Source organism: Amphibalanus amphitrite, unplaced genomic scaffold (genome assembly GCF_019059575.1).
Source record: "Amphibalanus amphitrite isolate SeventyFive unplaced genomic scaffold, NRLGWU_Aamphi_draft 000426F_arrow, whole genome shotgun sequence".
Classification (NCBI taxonomy): domain Eukaryota; kingdom Metazoa; phylum Arthropoda; class Thecostraca; order Balanomorpha; family Balanidae; genus Amphibalanus; species Amphibalanus amphitrite.
The window spans coordinates 259,808-282,380 of NW_024881920.1; the positions used below are offsets into that span (position 1 = coordinate 259,808).

At 51.8% G+C, this 22,573-nt stretch overlaps 1 protein-coding gene and 1 long non-coding RNA gene across 3 annotated transcripts; one reads left to right on the forward strand and one right to left on the reverse strand.

Annotated features, from left to right (window-relative positions):
• Positions 1-386: 386 nt before the first annotated feature.
• On the reverse strand, positions 387-17,884 carry LOC122391209. The gene is made up of 3 exons (XR_006258308.1): positions 17,668-17,884; positions 5,947-6,034; positions 387-932 (listed from the first exon to the last, which is right to left on the reverse strand). It is a non-coding gene; the product is annotated as an uncharacterized LOC122391209 (long non-coding RNA).
• A 368-nt stretch (positions 17,885-18,252) lies between these two features.
• LOC122391211 (SCO-spondin-like) lies at positions 18,253-22,470 on the forward strand. Of its 2 annotated transcripts, none has more exons than XM_043384905.1 (2): positions 18,253-18,386; positions 20,714-22,470. In XM_043384905.1, the coding sequence occupies exon 2, from the start codon at positions 20,796-20,798 to the stop codon at positions 21,501-21,503; it is 708 nt and encodes a 235-aa protein (XP_043240840.1). In that variant the 5' UTR covers positions 18,253-18,386; positions 20,714-20,795; the 3' UTR covers positions 21,504-22,470. The 2 variants fall into 2 exon arrangements, with proteins under 2 accessions (XP_043240840.1, XP_043240841.1); XM_043384906.1 differs by having other exon boundaries at positions 18,271-18,290.
• Positions 22,471-22,573: the final 103 nt, after the last annotated feature.

Genomic DNA, 22,573 nt, shown 5'->3' on the forward strand with positions numbered 1-22,573 from the left:
CTGTAGGTATATCGGTCGCGCCCCGTACATTTTACCCACTTGGTCAAGAGCAACCGGCAAGTTGCTAACCGTTGCCCTCCTCCAAATACGAGTATAGAATCAAGAACCCACAGGTATCACGCCCCCGTCGAAGCCCCCGTGGACTTACAAGAATTACGAACACACCGCAACCAGCCTTTGACACCGCCAGCCAACAACCGCTGGCCTAGCCGTTTCAACTGCGCAACGCTGGTGGAGGAGGACCGCACGGAGACGGGTCTCGGGACGCCACACCATCATCGGTCTGAGAGCCACACGACGACCGGCAACCTCTTTTATGCTATAAACCACACGACGACGACTATTTTTATGCCATAAAAATCCAATTATTACCTATAGTTTTGGTCCCACAAATAAGTGTTTTTGTAGAAAAGTGAGCTTTTGCAACATGTTACACACGTTGTATTAGACAGCTCTGACAGGGGCACTCAAACAGAACCCGGCCTTGTCCGTCACCGAGAAGGATATCGCCAACGCCATCGGCAAGTGGCTGGTCAACAATCGCGACAGAAAGGAAAACAGGGAAACCCCAATGGTTACCATATGGGACAGTCCATATGGTTACAACATGGGGAAGTATATGTAGTTACCATGTGGAATAGATAGGCATGCCCATGTGGTCCCACATGGTCATATGTGTGTGCTACCTGAGCCGAAGAAGACTGCTCTTATCAGGCAGCATCAGAACCCTCCAAAAAGCGGCTCTGATCTTAACCTGTCCATCTCCACCGCATGGAGTTTTGTCGATGAAGTGGTTCGCCTGTTACGCAGCCTGAATGGTGTGTACAGAAGCTTGGCAGGACTCCGATGTCCGTGACGACTTCCAGGCCAGCCCTGGCATCAGAGACGTCGTCGGAGCGTTGACGGGTGTCATATTTCAATACCCAGACCATCTGGAAATAAACATGCCAGTGTGAGCCGAAAGCACACGCATTCTATAAACCTCATGGGGGTGTGTGATGATGTTGGACGCTTTTAAGGCGCTTGCATTGGCTGGCCTGGATCAGTCCACGACTCAAGAGTATTCAAAAACTGCTCTCTCGGCCAGACCCTGACAGAGCATTCCGTGATTGAACCATGCCACAAGGACGCTTTCTGATAGGTGACTAAGCTTTTCAGCTGGAAACGTGGAAGATGACTGTTCGTAACCAAGTGTGAACTCCAAAGTGAAATGGACGAAATGCGCGACACAAACTAAGGCAGGAAAAATGTCGAATAAAAATATATCTAGTGCTCCATCAGGCATTGAGCATGAACATGGTGTGCTCAAAGGTAGGGTCCAAAGATCGAAAAACTTTAAAAATCGCAATAAGCACCTTTGCTAACGACCGTTTGTGTTCTTTTCAGAAGCCATGCTATATGGAACTTGTCGTGGAGTGAAATAAACCCTTATGTTGTTCGAGCATGCGTGAGGCTGCACTCGACGGTAGGCAGAAACAGTCATTGTCGACTGTGACTTGGGTTGGATTGTCGCGGGCCTGGACGCACCATTACCCCGTGTCCCAACAGCGCCACTGGGGCGTGTCTGGACGCGCCCTTGCCGTGTCCCAGCATCGCCCCTGTGCGCCGGCCGGCGGGTCAGGTCGACCGACAGCAGCGAAGTACAGTTCCTGACAGCGCAGCCTTGGGTCTGTGTTCGGCCCTATCGAGGCAGAGTAACTAGTGAGCAGGCAGTCGTAGTTATGTGTAGTCAGCGGTCATGTGAGTGTGAATGAATCATGCCGTATGGAGTGACTGTAGAGTGAACCTGATCAGTGTGTGACTGGAGGGGTTGCCCGAGGCATTGTGTCAGTAGTACTGGGAAGGATGATGTGACGGGGAGCCAATGGGATGAATGATTGATGACGTGAAATGACGTGATGCCCCTGTATAAATGTTGTGTGCGTTCGTGTACCGTTGAGTCGTCGTGGACTGCTAGACCTGAATAGAGTCTACCAAAGTGTTGCCCAGATCTTTTCTTCTACATCTTCCACAAGCTATTTCGGCATTTCGGCATTATCATGGACACACCGACAGAGACGGGCGCTGTGGTGCAGGGATCTGAGCAGGTCCGGATCGGAGCTGGACTCGATCCTCGCCTCATGGACGAGTACGACGGGAGCGGCGACGTCGTCGAATGGCACACGCAGGCGTCACTGCTCTGTGAGTACCGCGGTGTGTCGGCGGCGGAGGTGTTGCCCATGCGGCTGAAAGGTGGTGCTTTCGCCGTGTGGTCACAGCTGTCCGCGGTGGACCGCCGGTCAGTAACGGCGACACGAGACGCCTTGTTTAAGGCGTTCGCCATGGACGACTTCGCGGCTCACACAGCATTCGTCGCACGTCGGCTAGAGCCGGGGGAGAGCGCTGATGTCTTCCTGGCGAGTCTGCGCCGCTATGCTGCCCTGTTCGGCGGCGTGACGGACCGACAGCTGGTAGCTGCCTTCGTCAACGGTCTGCCGGCGTCCGTGGCGGACACAATCCGAGCAGGAACCAGGTCAGAGCAACTCAGTCTGGAGAGCACAGTCGCCCGCGCGCGGGCGGTGCTTGGTAATGACCAGACGCAAGCTGTGGCGGCGGTTCACAATGATCTGCAGCGGCGGCAGCGACCGAAGCGCCCACCTCGTCCCAGACGCTGCTGGACGTGTGGGACTGAGGGTCATCTCGCCGCGGCCTGCCCAAACGCCTCGAGAGACGTGTCAGCGCGAGCACTGTCCCCGGAGCAATAGATCGCGTCCTCCCTGTGATCCAGAGCAAGGTAGACGGTCGTGAGCGGCGTGTATTGGTGACACTGGTTGCACAGACACGCTCGTGCACAAGGATTGTTGTGAGCAGTGGACACCGCGGACGGTGATGATGAGGACTGTGAACGGTGGGTCGTTGCGGTGTAGTGGGACGGCCAAAGTCACCATGGAGTGCCAAGGCAAACGAGTGACGCTCGCAGCCTTTGTTGTGCCTGATCGTCCATTGGGAGTGGACATGGTGCTGGGCATGTCGGGCATCACGGCCCTAGGTGGCATCAGCCTGAGGTCGACCCCCAGGGGCTGGCGCTGGATGCAGCAGACTTCTCGGCCCGGTTCGAGGCACAAACTGGAGAGTGGACGGTGGCATGGAAGTGGGCCGACGGGGAAGGCCCGGAGTATCTGCAGAACCAGGTCGCCCAGTGTGCCGTGCCGCCGGAAGCTCGACCAGCATATGACGCCGAGCTGGAGCTGTGGATCCGGGAAGGATGGCTGCAGCCGTACGACGAGCGGGTGGATGGCCCAGTCCGAGGTTTAATTCCTCTGATGGCGGTCCCGCAGCCAAATCAGGACAAGGTGAGGCCTGTCCTGGACTACCGTGAGCTGAATGGTCACATAATCGCACACACTGCAGATGCGGACGTTTGCGCCGATCAGCTTCGTCGCTGGCGGCGGCATGGCGCTCGCATTGCTGTAGTGGACTTGCGGAAGGCGTACCTTCAGCTCCGGTTGGATCGGCGGCTGCGACCGTACCAGACGGTGGAGGTGCGAGGTCAGAGATACTGCCGGACTCGCATCGGATTCGGCCTGAGCATCGCACCGGCTGTCATGAAGGCCGTGGTACGAGCCGTCATGCTCCAGGATGAAGTGGTGGCCCGAGGAGTGCTGCCTTATGTGGACGATCTCCTGGTGGACGAAGGTGGACGAAGAAATCGTCAGCGCGGACCACGTGGTGGAGCACTTCGCCCGGTACGGCCTGGACTGCAAGCCGCCGGAGCGGGCGGCGGAGGGAGCACGGAGCTCGGACTGCGGGTGAGTGCGGTCGCTGGAGAGCTGTGCTGGCGTCGTGACAACCCAGTGCCGGCGCCCCCGGAAGTGCTGACGCGTCGGGCTGTGTTTGCTTGGTGTGGTCAGCTGGTGTCCCATCTGCCAGTGGTGGGATGGCTGCGACCAGCGGCCGCGTGGCTCAAACGGCGCGTCAATGCTCTAACAGCAGGATGGGACGACCCAACAGAGGACGTGGGGCTGCGCGGGCAGGTCGATCATGTCGTGGCCCGACTGAACGACAGTGACCCGGCTCGAGGCCCATGGCGGCTGAAGGGGGACAAGTTGGTGGTCTGGACGGACGCTAGCTCTATCGCTGCCGGTGTCGTCCTGGAGGACCCCGAGGGTGGCGTCGTGGAGGATTTGAACTAAGAGAGCCGGGGACCCTCTGTGGACGGAATGTTCACCCCACCCAGCTGGAGGGGTTCTACATCGCTCCGTCGGGGCGTCCTTTCCAAAGGCGGTCCTCCACGCGGCTCGGCCGACCACCCTTGACTTCCTGAACACCCAGACGTCTTTCGTTTACTACCACTCCGAAGTTGCCAACACCAAGCTCGCCGGAAAGATTTATCAGGCCGCCTGTGAACTCGAGCGCCAGGTCACTCAAACTCAGCTGGCCGTGCTGGCCCAGTCCCCTCACTTCAGTGGCATCCTTCCCGGTTTTCCGAAGGGTACCTGGATAACAGCAGCCAGTGAGGCATACCACCTCTGGAGGTGCACTCCGGTGAGAATTGAGGTGCGGCATGTGGACATATGCTACGACGGCATCCCAGTGTCCTGGGAGGGTGCCCACTGGTTCGCCCAGTTCCGAACCCGGCGGCTCACCCAGAAAGCAGCAGTTGTTCCCTGCACGGGACTGGCTCCTCAAGTGCTGAAAGAGGGCGGGTCATGGCATGCACTCGCCCCCGACTTGCGTCCCTACCCGTCCCCTGCAGTGCATGGACCGGTCCTGTTCTCGTACCTACGGTCGACCAGCATCGCGTGGGTGGAATCCGGTCTGTACTCTCAGGAAGCATATGATGGTCTTAGGGACCGAATTGATCACCCGTCGCTCCGGAATGCCCGTGTAAGCGAGTACGTCAGGGGGGAGTCGCGGTTCATCAACAACGCGGTGGCCGGAACACCCCTAGCGTGGTCTGGCTGGATAGGTCGAGTGGTCCGCTTCCTGCACTCCTGGCGGTGGCTCGTCGGAGTTGTGGGTTTGAGGCTTGCCGTGGTACTCAACGGGAGACGGCTCACCCACAAGCGAGGCGTGGGTCTGCACACGCTGGCCGCACCGAGCGACTCCATGACACAGTACATGCTACACGACTGGACATCGGGCCTGCACACTCCTAGAGTGCCCGGGCCGAGACTGCTGGAGCTGGAGGAAGGGGTCCCACTTCAGGAGATGACTCCTACCGAGAAGCCTAACTCTCAGCCCATGGACTAGTACTACTAGCCCAACGTAGTGTACGCCACTATTAGGCGGTAGGTTGATGTATATATGCTTTAAAAAAATGCACCCCCGGGAAAGTTGATTACCAGGGGTGCGGACGGGGGCGGGCTGCCCGTCTGGAGCGGCGGGGAGGTATCCACTAAATATCCGCGGCCCGGGGACCTATCCCACAGCTCTCCCCGGGGCCGGGACGGCATATGTCATGGGATGGCACCGTCCCGGCCTGGTATTGACTGTGATATCATGTGTGAGCTCTTTGTTTGATTGGTTTGTTTGTGATTCGTAATCGGCGACCGTTGCAAAAGCAATCCCAAAATAAACATCATGTCATATCGATGTGTAAGCTAGAAGATAAGCTGCCAGCCAGACTAGAGAAAGCTATGGACGAACAGCAAGAGGAGGACCGTGGCGTCACAATATGGCTGAAGGAGCAGAGTGCAGACAATATTCACCAAGATTCACAATTGTAACACGCCACTGATGTGAATTGCAGCGGCGGGTCAGCTATCGCTCTTTGATCGCGCCGACAATGCATGCACAGGGTCACGATGCATCACACTCCGCTTGCTTCTCATTCATCAATTGAGCCTGTTGCTCTGCAACAAGCTCGCGCACCAGCGCGGGCTGCGCAATAGCTGGCTGCTGACCAGGGCAATGGGACCCGTGTTTCTGCACGCTGATAGTCGAGCGTTTCACGAGCTGACCTACCTCATATGTTGCCATCATGTGTGTCATGTCATGTGAGGTTTGCGCCAAACCATGGCCTTTCAACAGGTCTTCAAAAGCACCAGCTTTCCTGCAAACAGAACAACAAAAAAGATTATTGTGGTTATCTGCAATGCTTGGTTGATTTTTTATCACAACTGTGCACATCACATCGTTTATGAAACAATATGAATCTGTTAGCGCTTCTGGCATGTAGATACTCCACTGATTCACTGAATTGACGTCAGACAAAAGCCGTGTAAGCATGTGAAGCTCCTGTGTGAAGCTGGCATTCCAGCTTGTTTCTCTAGAAACCAAAAGCAAAGCACTCGAATAAATAATGTGCTGCTAATGGCTAGAGAAGACTCCTATAAAACCAGTCGGGGGAGAGGGGCATTTAGGGAAGATATTAACTTCATGAACCTTCAATAATTTGAGTTGTGATGTCACAGGCAATCAGGAGCTGCTTGTGACATCAAAGCGTGAAACATGCTTCCATTTTGGGGCTTACGATTTGGTAAATCAACAACGAACGCTTTTAGACAGAACAAAACGCCTGAAGCAGTACCCAAACGGTGTAAAAACGACCCAACTATCATATTTTCACTATAGAGAGTAGGGTGCATCATTCATCCCGATGTCTTAAAAACGTTGTGCCTGTTAATTCAAAAGACTCTGTGCAAAATGCACATGATACATAGCACACAGAGAAAAATCAAAACTGAGCAAAAAAGTCCAGCGACACAGCGGCTCTCAGCTAGACAGTTTAAGTCAACATTTATGCTGGAGAATCACGTCAACAACATTCATGTCGTTAGCTGCACAACACACACCTTTCCTATAACAGCTTATCACGGCGCCTTCGGCAGCCCCTCCAGCCACACACTGACCAGATTCACCCTGCAGCCGAAGCACACGACGACACCGCGCCATCCGTCACATACCTACGTCGTACCATACGGCACACCACACGACGATGACTCACAGTCACATGATCGCCCGTTGTGACTCATTCGAACGAGGCCTCTCATCGGTGGCGGGAGTCAGTGCCAGTGCCACCACACCACTGCTGCTTCAGTCACGATGTGTAGAAGCGCGTTGGATTAGAGTTTAAATTTGACGTAGGTGACGTTTGATATTAAGGCTGGCCTTCTGGAACCTACTGCATGTTGAAACCAGGTCAGGTCTGAGGTCAGTGACCCATGACTTGTCACGCGTGTGTGTTGTCTATATTCCCGTCGTGCTTGCACCAAGCCTAGTCCGTACCGACTAGCCGGGGCCGGCCGCCTGCTCCGGCGCCGGGCGCAAGCGCAACGGCAAGGGCAGCCAGTATCCGCAGACAGCACAATGTCTTCCCTCTCAGACGAAACACCGCGACCCGGGAGGAAACCAGTAACACACCAGAGACGCGGCAAAAGCGCAATATAAGCAGCAACTGAGGCCGCAGGAGGCACAGGCCAGACTATAATCAGCCCTACTGCGCAGCACGTTGCAGCACGCCAATCACGTGGTCAGGCGGGCGGGGGGGGGGGGGCGCAGCTGACGAACGAGGCGGGCCAGCTTCTCCGCGCGAGGCACGGGTCCAAGGGTCAGACCCGGCCCGCGGCCGGGCGAGGCGGCTCGGCCGCGGGCCACGCGGCGGCAGCGGTGCACGAGTCGGAGCTGATACGGACCGGTATCAGGTGGCCGTGGCGTCTGGGCCGGCTGCGGCGGCGGTGATGGCGGCGGGGCTGATGTAGGATGGGACGGCCGCCGGGGCAGAGGCCGGTGAGCTTCGGGCGCGGAGATGGAAACGATGACGCAAGAGCACTTCGGCCGTACATTAGCTGTACCTCACAGCTTTGACCGAACACGGCGGCGACGGTTGCTGGTAGCCATTTGTCGACGGCGTTGGTGATCGCTGTTACGTAGACCCAGTCACCGACCTGAAACTGCCTGTCGGATGCGGACTGGTCCGTGCAGTGTGTTCTCCATAAGCGTTGCCGTCGAGCTTGCAGCGAGGCCTGGGTGCGGCTGGTCCAGGGGCATGAGAAGTGAGCGGCCCCGAAGCAGCTCAGCAGGCCTATAGTGGTACGCGGTGTGAGTTCCTGTACGAGAACAAGGAACGAGATAGCGTAGCTTTGAGCGAGCCATCCATGCGCTTAGCGAGAGCTGTTTTGACTTGTTGACAATCTCGAGGTTTGACCACTGACCAGTGCTTCAGCCTGACCGTTTGAGGCTGGATGGCGGCGGGCTGAACTTGTGCAGAATGCCTTTCTAATGATGGCCTGGAACTAGGCAGTTGTGAACCGGCATTGTCCCAAAAATTGTCAATTTGGGTGGAAAGTGACATCCAAATAAAATTCATTTTCGACTCTCACCATCAATTTTGAGAAGCAATTTTCCACTCTCAACCAAGAATTTTTTCAGAAAAAGCAGTTGGGTGCATGCTCGGTTTGAACTCATACATTCTATACTTTATACTCTGTGGATCTAAATAACCAGCCCTTTTATACTCTCCCCCTTTTTGATGGTTAATTTTCTCCTCTGACACCCCAGCTAGAAATCAATTTTGGGACACACGGTGAACGTGGTGTCGTTGTTGGTTACTAGCACAGCCAGCGGTCCTTTGAAGCTCATCCTCAGCTATTTGATCGCTGCCGTAGGTACTGGAGGCAGTGTGTCGGACGGCTTATTCGGTCGCACCCGGACAGGAGTTCGGATGGTGTTGACGTCAAACGCGGTGGAAGAGGAGTGAGTGCGTATGTTCAGAACTCAGCTGACGTTTGATGAGGTGACGCCGTCACGTGACCGGATGGCAGGCGGCCAAGTGCCGGCAGTTCCGCGTTGCGCAACGCTCCAGCATCTCTTATCTTTGTCAAGGGAGCAGCAAGTTCAGATATTTCTGGAACACGCCTACGATAATAAGTTGCAAATACAAGGAAGGCACGAACATCAGTGTTTTTGGTGTTGGAAAATCTTAAACCACTTGTAATTTGGATACCTATGTCTGGACGATAACCGGCGATCAGGGGCGTAGGCAGGGGGGGGGGGCCACTGGGCCATGGCCCCCCCCTTGGGCGCCGAAGGCGCCCTTTGCGATTGGAGGGCGCCGAAGGCGCCCTCCAATCGCAAATGCAATTGTGATATAATCGAATCGAAAAACAATCGCGACTGGAGGGCGCCCTCCAATCGCGAATGTGTTTACAGGGAAAATACGGATGGAGGGCGCCCTCGGAGGACGCCCATTCCAAATACGCCCTCCAAATACGGTTGGAGGGCTCCCTCGGGCGCCCTCCAACCACATTTGTAGGCTGTAGCTCTCTAAGCGTAACGGTGGTCGCCTATGTAATCCGCTGTCCTGTAAATAAGCGCCCTCTCACCCGAAGGCGCCCTCCTGTAGGTCGCCACCCTGCTACACATTGCCGCCCTTCTGCTGATCGGCGTCCTCATAATTATTGGCGCTCTCCTACCTATTGAGCCCTCATGTGAAATTTTGAAGGCCGCCTTTCTCCCTTTTGGCACCCTCTTGTTCAGTGCCGCCCTCCTACCTATTGGTTCCCTAGTCCTTCCTGTTGAATGTTAATCGGGGCCCTTCTCCCATTGGCGCCCTCGTGTAGATCGCCGCCCTCCTAACCACTGGCACCCTCCTGTTGATCACCGCCCTCCTATCCACTGGCACCTTCCTGTTGACCAGCGCCCTCCGCACAGACGCCCTCCTGTTCGTGTCATCCTCTTGAGCAAAGGCGCCCTCCTCACCATTGCCACCCCCATTTTAATCGTCACCCTTCCGCTCATTGGCGACTTCCAGTTGATGACCGCCCTCCCACCTATTGGCGACCTCTTGTTGATCGCCACCCTCCTATTGGTGCTCTCCTGTTCCTCGCCACCCTCTTACCTGGTGGCGCCCTCCTGTTGATTGTTGATCGGCGCCCTCCTACCTATTGGTGCCCTCCTGTTGATCGCTGCCCTTCTATCCATTGGCGCCCTCCTGCTGCTCGCCAACTTCCTACCTATCGGTGCCCTACTGTCGAAACTCGGGATGTTGATCGGGGCTCTTCTACCTATTAGTGCCCTCCTGTGGATCGCAGCCCTTCTACCTATTGGCAACATCCGTTGATCGCTGCCCTCCTATCATTTATTTACTCCTTTGGCATGTTTTTCAACTTAGTCGTTCTATTGCACATAGTTGATGTCTTGCCTGTGAAAACTGCCACAAATGAACGTGCATTCAGCACAATGAATGAAGTATCTATACCTACCAAAACTATCTACGCTCTACGATGCATAAAACACGTCTTTGGTCTTAACGGATTGATCCTACTTTACGTGCATCATGGCATCTATATGGATTACGATTAAGTATTGTCAACAGGTTCGGGCGCAACAGCAGGCATCTTAAGTTTCGGTGATTGAAACTGGTTATGTGGGTACACTGTATGCATCTGTGAGAAGGCTATGAAGGCTGGTCTGAGGTAATTTGGATGATGTTTACGCATCTCGCGCTCCGGTATCAATCCGATACAGTGATCTGGTGCGTAGATATGCCACCGCCAATAAACTTTTATACATCGACACCCATGAGCCAAGCTTTCTGTACAGTTTGTGTGGCAGCGGCCCGACCAAACCTTAGGTATTTTTTACACCTTCAAATTTGGTAAAAGAGCGAGAGGAGCTTTGAACAGTGATCGTATAAAAGGCGTGCCTAAAAAGCGGAGGAAAAGGTTGTTTTCAAAAATTTCGCGCGCCTTCGGCGCAGCATTTCAAGAACACTTGACCTTTTGTGACCTGGAGTATAAAGAATACACACGATGCAAAATCAATGCAGCACGACCTATACGAGGTTACGCAAAAAAAAAACTGGTGGCATGGTAAAAAACGCCTCCCAACCCCCCAACCCCCACTGAGCGATTTTTTATCTCGCGACCGTATGGCGCCCTCCTTGGGTGAGGTGGCGCCCTCCAAACCCTTGGCCCCCCCCTTCGCGATTTTCTAAATACGCCGCTGCCGGCGATAGCCACCGCTTGACGCTTTGACAAGAATGATTGGAGATATATATGACAAAACTGATGGCTCTATAATTTGTCTTTCTTTCTTGGCTATCTCCCAATGAGCGAATGGACAGACAGATGGTCGGTCGTTTGGTCGTATGGTCGTTTAAAGGCCAGTGTGTTGTCTGTTAAAGGTAGTGTGCCAGCTTTCCTGGACCGTATGGAGTTAATGGCCCAGATAAGGAGAACCGGATTTTTAGAACTTATCCATACCTTCAAAACTCATGGAAACGTCTTAAATTCTTCAAATTTTGAGTACCCCAGTGCGAAATTCGCCCCGACGGGTTGTCGGTCGTACCCCAACCACATTTCACACCACTATGAACAATAAATGCACACACTGAAATCGCTATTACCGATATGCTCATCCAATCAAGTTTCGATAAACCCGTTCATCATCATCTCCTGCGGTTTCGAACACGCCTGTTAGGTGGTGCGGTAGACCGCGCCCAAAGCCAGGGCCTCGGAAACGTGAGGTAGCCGAGTCGGGGCAGCGTGCGCTGACCCAAGCCGGGGCCGCGCGTCCTCCCGGTGTCATGTGATAGCCCGGGGCTGCCCGCGGGGATGCGGTAGACCGCGCCCAAAGCTGCGGCCCCGGCTTGGGTCAGCGCACGCTGCCCCGACTCGGCTACCTCACGTTACCGGGGCCCTGGCTTTGGGCGCGACTTCTGCTCATACTTTGTGGTGCGGTGGTGGTGCGTCGGGCCGCGCGCTCTGACTTCGGCCAAGAAAAATGCGTCAGCTGATCATTGTCATTTCTGCCACTTTCATGTGGTGAGATGGGGTCATAACTTAAGAGACGGCTTTTTCGTATCAATTATTTTACATAAAATCATATTTCAAACCGTAAATAATGTTCGACAGCCAAATAAAAGAAACAATACCAATACAGGCTTACAGTTTAAGGCTCGACATTGTGTTGTCTACGATTAGACAGCTGATAACTCATTCCCGTACGTCGTAACTCTATAATGACCTTTGCTTACTGTCACATGTGCCCCGCATTCGCGATTGTTGCCGACGCCTGTTTGCAGGTCAGCCCACTACAGTTGTTATACATATCGAAAAACCGATAAACTTTTAGGCGAAAAAGGCACTATTCCAGGCCCATTTTTGATTTTTTTTGCGATATTAGGTAAAAACAGATGCTTCTTATCCTAGGAAAAATAAAATGGGAAATCTTTTGAAGGTGGCACACTACCTTTAATTCAATGTGATGGTTAAAAAAAAGTTATGTTTTATGCTCGAGAATTGGTTCCCAAAAACATGTCGATGTTTTGCTATGAGCTCAAGAAGTTGAGAACAGAAAGCTTGGCAGGGGAGTACGCCGAGTCAAATGTGAGCTGAGTCAGGCCCGCGCGCTGACGTCACCGGGCTCGAGGATGTCGGCTGTTTTGCGTCTGTTTGGCGTCCGGAGTCGAACACAGCTGTTTCCGGCCCAGCGTCACTTTTTGCTTTGGTGAGAGACCGGCGGATGTTGTGGCCACGGACGACCCAGTTTGACAGCTGGCACTGGCGTCATGCAAACTAGACGGCACAGGAAGTCCGGAGGGGAGAGGTTGGTCTGCGCCCTGTCTGGGGAGGGAGGGAATATATTGATAAACCAGCCGATTTCAGAATCAAAATAATAATTAGCCAGCTGTTTGCGGAATCAAAATATTGATTCTCGCCGGGATTAGCAGTCCTGGTGAATCAACATCTTGATTATTTTTACGATGATTTCCTAAACTAACCAAAGAGGTGAGGGCTATTGTTTCATGCCTGGTAGGCAGCTTCAATGTTTTTCTTCTTGTTGTTTGTTTGTTTATTGGGGCTTAAAGGGACCCTCCCACCTTCAAAAAAGTTTATGAATTGGCATGAAAGTGATGTCGCTCGGTTCAGAAAGAGCGAAAACGAATATCTACCAAATTTCACCGAAAAATATTCACAGGTTTTCAAGATATTAGACTTTTACTTTTGTTTACTTTTTGGGATCTCCGCTGTTCCTAGCGACTGTATTTGGAATGGCAGCTGAAAGTGCGGCACTTGTTGCGCGCAAAGCAGCATATACCACCGCGTGCTACAAAACGTTTTAGTCAAACATTTAAAAATCGTTAGATATCTGCGCTGACGTCACACATTCAGAGGGGTATTCCTATGCATTAGCCCCTCTGAATCAAAATGCTGCAATTTTGAAATTCAATATTTCCGATTTAAGGCATTTCTCGATGTTGTGAGTACCGAAACCGGTAATTGTGAGCCAGGGACCCCATTTTGGCTATCTCAACTCAAATCTAATGTTAAGGTGGGAGGGTCCCTTTAAGGGCGCGCCGACTACAAGGTCATTTTGCGCCCATAACTATATACAAGTAAAGCAAGTGTGTCACAAGAAAACCGACGTAATAAAAGGCTTAAAAAGCCTAAAAGCTGGTTAAAAAGAGCACAGAAGGGTAAAATACTCCAAGCGTATCGTAAAAGACAGCTGACTAGGCGTAAGGACTAGATTAGAATAGACGTATGGACTAGTTGGATTGGTATCAGATCGAGTAGATTACTTGGAATTTGATTGAACGGATAAAGGAAAAGATGTTGCCAGATAAAACCCAGGGTGACTCGTCACCCAGCAAGTGGCGGACGGTGATATCCGGAGCGATGCGGCCCAGGTAGCGAGTCCGGTCCGGTTCCAAGCGTCGACAAGATAAAAGCACGTGGGCGACGGTGAGAGGCACGGCGCACCCGCCGCAAACGGGCTGCTCATCTCCGCGGACATGGATGAAGTATTTACTGGATTGGCAACTCTCCCTCGATTCGCGACCAAATATCGCAGTGCGCATGCGCCAACTCCAGATAGGACGCCGGTGTTTGGCGGCTATGCGTTCCAATGATGGGACGGGGTGGTTGGGTGGTTTTTGAGCAGTTTATCTTCGAAGTTCAACTGATAAAGGATAACGGCACTGTTTTTCATAATCTTTATGAGTTGAGAAGGATTTAACTTTAACACGGGGAGGGGCCGACGGGGAGGGGGGCGGGTCGACGTCGCCCCACCCTGACGGTTTTTTCGCGATTGATCGTATGGCGCTGGGGATAAAGAGCTGAAACTTGGAACACCAGGCCTTTGATTCAAGCCGGATCTTGTGAAATCAACCACATTTTCAGGTCGGGTCAGATCACTGACCTATGACGTCATACGTAAACCTCTGCCGTTCTGCACGGTCCTAAAATAGTTCAGTGCTGCAACTTCGCAACGCCCTCAGTGCCAGACGATTTTCACTGGAAGATGAAACTTAGCAGGGCTGCAGAGTCGATGGATTTTCGATGACTCCGACTCCCACTTCTACTCCCACCCCGGGCAGATCTGTCGACTCCGACCGACTTCAACTTCGACTCCGACTCTGCAGCCTTGCCAGGTCTGCGGAGTCGATGGATTTTCGGCGGGACTCCGGTTCGCAAAATCGACTCCGACTCCGGCCCCGGTCAGAACTGTCGACTCCGACCGACTCCGGACTCCGCAGCCCTGCTCCAAAGACCTCTTTACTTGTATATATTGGATTTTTCTTAAAGGGACCCTCCCACCTTTAAAAAAGTTTATGAATTGGCATGAAAGTGATGTCGCTCGGTTCAGAAAGAGCGAAAACGAATATCTACCAAATTTCACCGAAAAATATTCACCGGTTTTCAAGATATTAGACTTTTACTTTTGTTTACTTTTTGGGATCTCCGCTGTTCCTAGCGACTTTATTTAAAAGTGCGGCATTTGTTGCGCGCAACGCAGCATATACCACCGCGTGCTACAAAACGTTTTAGTCAAACATTTAACGGACGTTCGAAAGCCTGATGACGTCATCAGATTTAAGTGCCTATACCAATACATTGTGGCACTTATTTGCACAGATGTCAAAATCAAACTCAAATTTCTTTGCGATGAAGTAATTGCTGGAGAAACGGTTTTCACGGCACTGATTTTCAAAGAACGTCCATCAAGATGGCTATCTCAACTCAAATCTAATGTTAAGGTGGGACAGTCCCTTTAAAGGGCATCTGGGGTCAGGTCGCTAACATCATAACATGACCTCACCATTATAAGCCTCTATGTCATTGCGGGGAACTATGGAAACTGTTATTTTGGCGCCGGAAATGATATCAAATCGAGTTAGCGAGTCGCAAAAGCCATCAATGGACTCAGGAAGACCATTGAATCGAATAATAGGTATGCAATACAACCTCCTTCAACCAACTTCGTGACCTTAGTGACTTTAATCTGACTGACCTTGACCTGAGGTCCACACTCGAGTTGACCTTAGGTATTCATCCACCAAGCAAAGAATATAGCATTTGACGTGCTGAAGTAAGAAGAGCCCGTTAGTGCGGAAATCGCGGCTCCGAGATTATTTTATAGGCGAAGTGATTTGTTTCTTTGTTTGTTTTGCTGGGTTAGGCCCTTTCGGTCTGACGAGACCAGTTCAGAGCCGGAACGATGATAGGCAGTGGCGGTGAGACAACTTCAATTAAGGGGAACTGCCGACTTTTGATCCCATTCTTTCCATGCAACGCCCATGGGGCTAATGTTAAAATGCCAAAATCAAAGGGGGTACGGTACTCCCCCCCCGTTCCGCCGCCTATGATGATTAGAATTAGGGGAGACATTGGTCTTGGCAGGCACTCTAGTGAGTCGCCGCCCGCCGGGGCTGAGCCCGTCCGAATGGACGGGCCGACCAGCCTCCCAAGTAGGTACAGGTCTCGCGAGATTAAGCGGTAGGTTTTGCACTTTTACATTTCCGGTTATATCTCAGAAACTAATAGATCTACGATGAAGCCATTTTACACGATCATGGCCGGCTTGTTACCCAACAAGTCGATCGCATCTTCAACACTTAAAAGCTTAAGACGACGAAGATATAGCCTGAAGTACACTAAATTTTCTAGGTGCAAAACCTACCGCTAAAACCCGCGAGACCTGTACGTATGTACTCTATGCACCCGGTTACGGGTGTGCTCTGGCGGAGCTGCCCGCATGGGATAAAGTTGCCCGTCCAGCCCGGATCAGGGGGTTGAGGCGTGGAGGAAAAGGATTTGACTATCCTGAGGATGGAAAAGATGGAACAGTGTGTTATCAAAAGATGGTGATGCGTGCATTTTACGCCGGCATAAGAGCTTGGCGACTCGTATGCACGTCCTCTGCCGAGACAAAATGTTCTTACCCCAATGGTCCGATTACTTCGTTGAGGACAATATGGACTTACTGGACGTTCCCGACACCATAACTTCGTTTTAACGCACCGCACCCAGCCGTTCAATCCCCAAATTCGATTGATCTTGGCCCGCAGTTTACCACAGGGATTAGCGCCCAACCCTCCGCCGTCCTATCTCACCAAGCTTCACCACTCCGCCGCTAGGTGGCCAGCCGTGGTCGCTTACATCAAAGGCGCCGACGGAGAGTTGCCGATCCAGGAAATCTCTAATCCATGTCCGCGGAGAAGGTGGCCATGCGTCGCATACGTATGACCGATGCGGAGCCTGCATAAAATCACTTCGTTTGACCTGTTGTCTTGCGAGCAAGACCTCCAATGCTCCAGAGTCGGCTTCACCTCTCGGAGCTTCCTGCCTCCACGCAGGCGCCACTCTGCCTGCCACTCCGTTAGAATAAAAGATCGTACAGCAGGGTAAAAATCACGCGCCGGCAATGGCAACCGACGAGTGCAGAGTGCTGCAGCAGCACGCCTTGCAGCCGCGTCTGCCAGCTCATTGCCATGAACGCCAACGTGACTGGGAATCCAGCAGAACTGAACAGATTTACCCGATTGTTCTACTGACTGAAGCCGAGTTAAAATGTCTTGAACGATCGGGTCGGCTGGATTAAAACTCCGTAGGGCCAACAGGCTGCTTAGGGAGTCCGATAAAATCAAGTAAAAAGGTCCGTCCGATACCTCAATAAAACACAAAGCCTTCTCGATGGCAACAAGTTCCGATGGAAACACCGAGGCGAAAGATGGCAACGAAAATGAATGGGTATCGTCGCCAGCAACGAAAGAACAGCCCGCTCCCTCAGGTGTTTTAGAGCCGTCTGTGAATACAGGAATAAAACCATCGTAAGAGGCAAGGTGTTCCAAGGCTCGGACTCGTGCCTCTGCAGGCAGCAGCTTGCCCTTTGGAACTGCAGAAGGCGAAATGAGGAGAAACTATCTTGAAATTATAGCCGGTTGCTTAAGAGTTGACGTTTCTGTAATGGCCTGCAGTTGCACGTATGCCCATATATGGTCCAAGCTCTGCCCCCTAGAATCAATATTTTGATGCCTCCATATTTTGATTCCCGCCGCCTAGTTTGCCCAACTGATATATCAATATGGTCATCACCCCACCCACTCCAGCCGTTTATTGGCTAATCAATTTTTGGATCTTCGCCTGGTAGTTTCCCAACTCTTCACTTCATATTGAATTGATATTGATCATCATATTGAATTGCATGCAATGTTTGTGCTTCTTTACAGGTCACTCAGTGAACAAAATACCTCCCAGATGTAACTTCACAGACATAGGCGGCGGAACGGGGAGGGCACCGTGCCCCCTTGATTTTGGCATTTTAACATTAGCCCTGTGTGCGTTGCATGGAAAGAATGGGACCAAAAGTCGGCAGTGCCCACCCCCCTTAATTGAAGGTGTGCCGCTGCTACTGTTCACAGAGGGCATGGACAGAGCGAATAAAAAGGATTTGACTTACCTTATGCCAAGGCCGCCGGCCATTCGAACTTCTGGCGCAGGGCATCAGCCCCCCAATCAAGACATGCAGAGAAGACTCGTAGAGCCATCAAGAAGACGCACATTTCTCAGATCATGTTTTATAACAACTTGATAACAACCCGAGGTCTCGCAAAAGCCTATCATTTGGCAATTTCATGGCGCCCAACTCCGACGTCCGCCCTCTGCGACCTAGCAGCGCAAAAGAACGCCACCTGCTGCCACGAAATACACGTGAATCCGCGGCTGAATTGCTACCATATGAAAACTGCCATATGAAGTTTCTCCTTATCTAATACAGTTTTTCCTTTACCATTTTAATAAGTACAAAACAAAAATATAATGTATAATACCGATATTTCGAAAATATGTGTGCATTCAAGTCACATAACAAAATATAGAAGGGCTAAAATGAGGTCATGGGAATCAATATCATGAGAAGCCCATAAACATCTAAAGTGTTTTTTCTATCGTGGAAACTAAATAAAAATACCCTTACAAAGAAAGTGGATGACATATATGGGGCGCATGTCACATTTATGAGCGATGGCAAATTCGTTCAGTGGCAAATTCCGACGTTTGGTTGTTGTTGTTTTGTTGTTTTGGGTTAGGGCTCGAGGCTTGGATAAGTCGGGGTGTATTTAGGGCCTTGAGTCGGGGTTTGTGTGTTGTGGCCCCCCACTGGAGCAAATTGGTCCATGGGTTAGTTCAATACCTTCCTTGTCTCTAGATCCAATCTTTCTGGTTCGATTTCCGGACAATACACGTGACAAGTGACATTAATGGGCTAATGGCTCGTTTTTGGATTCAGGATTGTCTATACATTCATCCGCCTGAGCTTGAGCTGCACTCCTCCAAATTTTGTAAGGCATTTCAAACCTTCCTGATAGCTTTGTTTTTGGCAGGGCAGGTTGAGGTTGAGGTATGGAAGGTCAAGGTCCAAGCATAGGCGCGGGAGCCGGGGGGGCAGTGGGGGCACCTTGCCCCCCCAACTCTGGGGCCGTGGGGGCGGTGCCCCCACAGCTTTGAGACGGAATACCACACTTTTTTTGCAAATGTTTTCTTTTTTTGTTGAAAAAGCCGAGGGGTGAAAAATAAGTGGCCTAAAACCGGTGAGAAAACTAGATTTGGGGGTACCCTAGGTTGATCTCTATTATGGTGTGCCCCCCCAGTTGGAAAGTAGTTCCCGCGCCCCTGGGTCCAAGGCTCTTGCGTTGTCTGCCTCACCCATACTGTTTTGTATCATTCTGCTTTTAGATTAACCAAAATGGCAAAAAATTGGCTGTCAACATGCATCGAGAAATTTGGCAGCTGGCAGTGCTGAAGAATTTTTAGGCCGCCATATGTGAAATTCAGCATGTGTGAGATTACACTGGAGCTGGATTTGCTCCAATCCAGCCACTATGCTGGACATATTATTCTGCATAGCTTGTTTTTTCAGTCTTGGCTGGTCAGTGGTCTCTTGGTGCCTGGTGGTAAGAGCCCAAGTTCAAGTCACTCCGGTGCTTGAGATATGATCATAGGCGGCGGAACGGGGAGAGCACCGAGGCACTGTGCTCCCCTTTGAGTTCAGCATTTTAACATTAGCCTTATGGGCATTGCATGGAAAGAATGGGACCAAAAGTCAGCAGCAGGGTTGGCATTTTTGCCGGCAAAAACTAGTTTATGCCATTTGCCGGTTTAAACCGGTTTTAACCGGCAAAAAGTGGCAAAAACTGGCAAAAACTCAGAATATCACAATGCTATGCCTAGACATGATTTTGAACAGGAAACATTTTAAGGAGAATTCGGTGAAAGCTTTATGCTTTCAAACAGAAGTGACATTGACCATTGAAATGTTTCATACCTAACTCAGAAACATTTTCATGGGCTATCCATAAGGAGCTAGTAAGATGTCTTTTGGGGGTAATAAATGAGCCAATGCAAGGGTGACTGGGTGAGTCCTGCACAATCAGAAGTGCGAAGAGGCATCTGCCATTGATATGCGCACGGCACCGCATGACACCCTACTTACCGAGGCCGCCTTGTCCCACTCTCCCCTTACATGGAAATACATTCCGTTGTGGATGTCTACCGACATGCATAATTGCATAGACATTTTAAGCAGGGATAAGTAATGAGGCAACTTCAGAATGTTAAGTGCATCTATATAACTACCAGAAATGCATTAAATGCATTTCTGTACATTTCAAATCCATTCCTAACTAGAAAAGTTGTAGGTTTGGCCATCTGATTTTTTGCCAGTTTTTGCCAGTTTTTGCCACCAGGGTTTCTGCCAGCCGGTTTAAACCGGTTAAAACCACTGGCAAAAACCAGTTTTTGCCACCCCCTGCCAACCCTGGTCAGCAGTGACCCCCCCCCCCTTAATTGAAGGTGTTCCGCTGCTACTGGATATGATGCTTTCATTGGTGTTGATGGGGATGGTCTGACTCAGGCTGATGGGAGCAGCTCAAGCTGCAAGCCGTTGAAGTCAGTGGAGTGGGCCAGCCACCAGGCAGTGTCTGGCCATGCCTGCTGTGGCATTCGACTTGTCCTACTCTCTGGCCTGTCCCTACCAGATGGAATAAGCCTATGTGAAATGCTCTGTGTAGCTGAGCTCTGGGTTTATCTATCCATCTATCCATGTATTCCAACATGGCGCCTAGTTTTATTTTTATGTTTTTATTTTTTATTTTCTAAGAAGTAAGAGCAGGCTGCTTATTATTAGCATACAGTTTAGCTCAATTTTCATGCACATTCAAATTTAAGATGGTAACAGTTTCCTTTCACTCATCCATACCTATCTCTAATTTCTTATCAAATGTCACGGACAGGGGTATGCCAAATTTGTCATCTCAAATATTGACCTTAAACATCTGCAATTAGGGTGCCCTAAAGTTGATTAGAATTGCATGGTGCTGTCAATGCAACTGCTGCCATTTTCATTTACTGTTAATGTTTCATTCGATAATGTTTCATTCATTCGATTTCAGAGAGTGTGTTCTGATAACCTTTTTCATTTACAGATTACTCTGTTTCCCCTTACTCAGGCCGCAGTATGTACCGCTGAACCACTGCTGTTGTCGACCGAGTCTCTGCACCTCTGCCGGCCGATGATGCCCGCCTAGCGCCATGGCGTGGAACTGGTACCGGTGCTACGTGCGCTGGCGGCACGGTGCTCGCCGCCTGCCGCGCCGCCTCCTGCTGACTGTGGTGTGCGTGCCGCTGCTGCTCGCCGCGCTGGTGTTCTTCCGACTACGCGCCGACCCGGTCTCGGCGCCGCTCGGGCAGCGCAAATACGAGCGGGCGCTGGCGCTGAGAGACCCGCCGCCGGTGCAGGAGGCGCATGGAGACGATCGGAACAGACGGCGGGCCCCGCCCGAGCCTGTGAAGGCGGTCCCGCCTGAGCTCTTGAGGCCGGCCGCGCCCGAGCCTGTGAAGGCAGCCCCTCTACACGGCGGAGTGGAGGCGGAGATCCAGCCGCCAGCCGCGAAGCCTCCCGACGTTCCAGTCGGCGTGAGACCGGAAGTAGCGACCCTCTACCGGCTGCCCGAGTTCACCTGTCTTCGCAGTGGCGAGGTGCTGCCGCGGTCGCGCATCAATGACGACTACTGCGACTGTGCCGACGCCACGGACGAGCCCGGCACGGCGGCGTGCGCGCACGGCTCGTTTCACTGTCATGGCGTCGACATCCCGTCCAGCCGCGTCAGGGACGGTGTGTGCGACTGCTGCGACGGGTCGGACGAGGTCGGTGGGCCGACGCCCGCCTTCCGCCAGCCTCCAGAGGTACAGCGGAGGCTGGGCCGCTACCAGCCGCCGTGTCCCAACACGTGCAGGTAGGACTTCTGGGACACTTGGCGGCGGTCGTTGTGAACGCAAAGTTTGTGAGTCGTCCGCTAGTTCTGTATGGCGTGGTGGCACGGAGCGAAAGGGTAGGCGAACGTTGGGCTTCCAATGGCATGAACTGCTGGAGTGGAATTCGAATTTCCATGGGCATGGAAGGATTCACGGAAGGCGTTTTTTCAAACTGCTGGTTATTAGGCACTGCTGGGAAGAGATGTGATATGTGGCGAACTGTTTCTAGCATGAAAGCCGACCCCTTTGAGCGTAAACGACTGTTCCGGTGTAAAGTTACACGTAGAAGTGCAAGCATAATTGTGTAAGTTATAGGATATGAGCGACTGATCAGTGTAACACTATGTGTATACACTCACTCGTCAAGAGGCTACTACCGCAGCATAGCTCTGCGGTTGTTGTTTATCGTCTGTTGGTTTAGCACTTGCGTCATAGTTGAACCACCTACTCCTCTCGTGGCATTCGGCATCCAGGATATTGGCTATCAAGGTCGAGGGATGCTGACGATAACTATGGGATGCCAACTTCCCTCGAGTGTTTTAGCGAACTGTCTCGTGCGAGGCTGTGCTAATGTTTGTATAAATAGTCTTATAACGGTGTTTGCTAGTTATGCTCAGGAGATGTTGTTTCTTTTGTACCAAAGGTTGTGACGAATTCATTGTAACACAGTTACCTCCTCTTATGCATTCCAAGTTTTGCTGGTTTGATTTGCCTGAATTTTGCGATGCCTACTATTTTAGCGGTGGACGCCAATGATCATCGCAGTCTGGGCGCCCTAAACCCCAAATCATACTACTATTTTGACGGAGAAATTTTGTGCAGCTGTTAAGGCGTAGGTATTTCCCGCTCTAGACGGAGGTCAACTTGTCCTGCATAGTTAGATCTGCGAAGCACACAGTGTGTGTATATTTGTGGAACGCAATATACTGGAGTGTTTACGCCGTGAATAGAATTGCCTCTGATATGTGCGGGCTGATCCAAATTGTGGGCGTTATACCGGATGCGGACACCTACGCTGCATCATACACAGGCTACTATTACGAATATAGACCCGG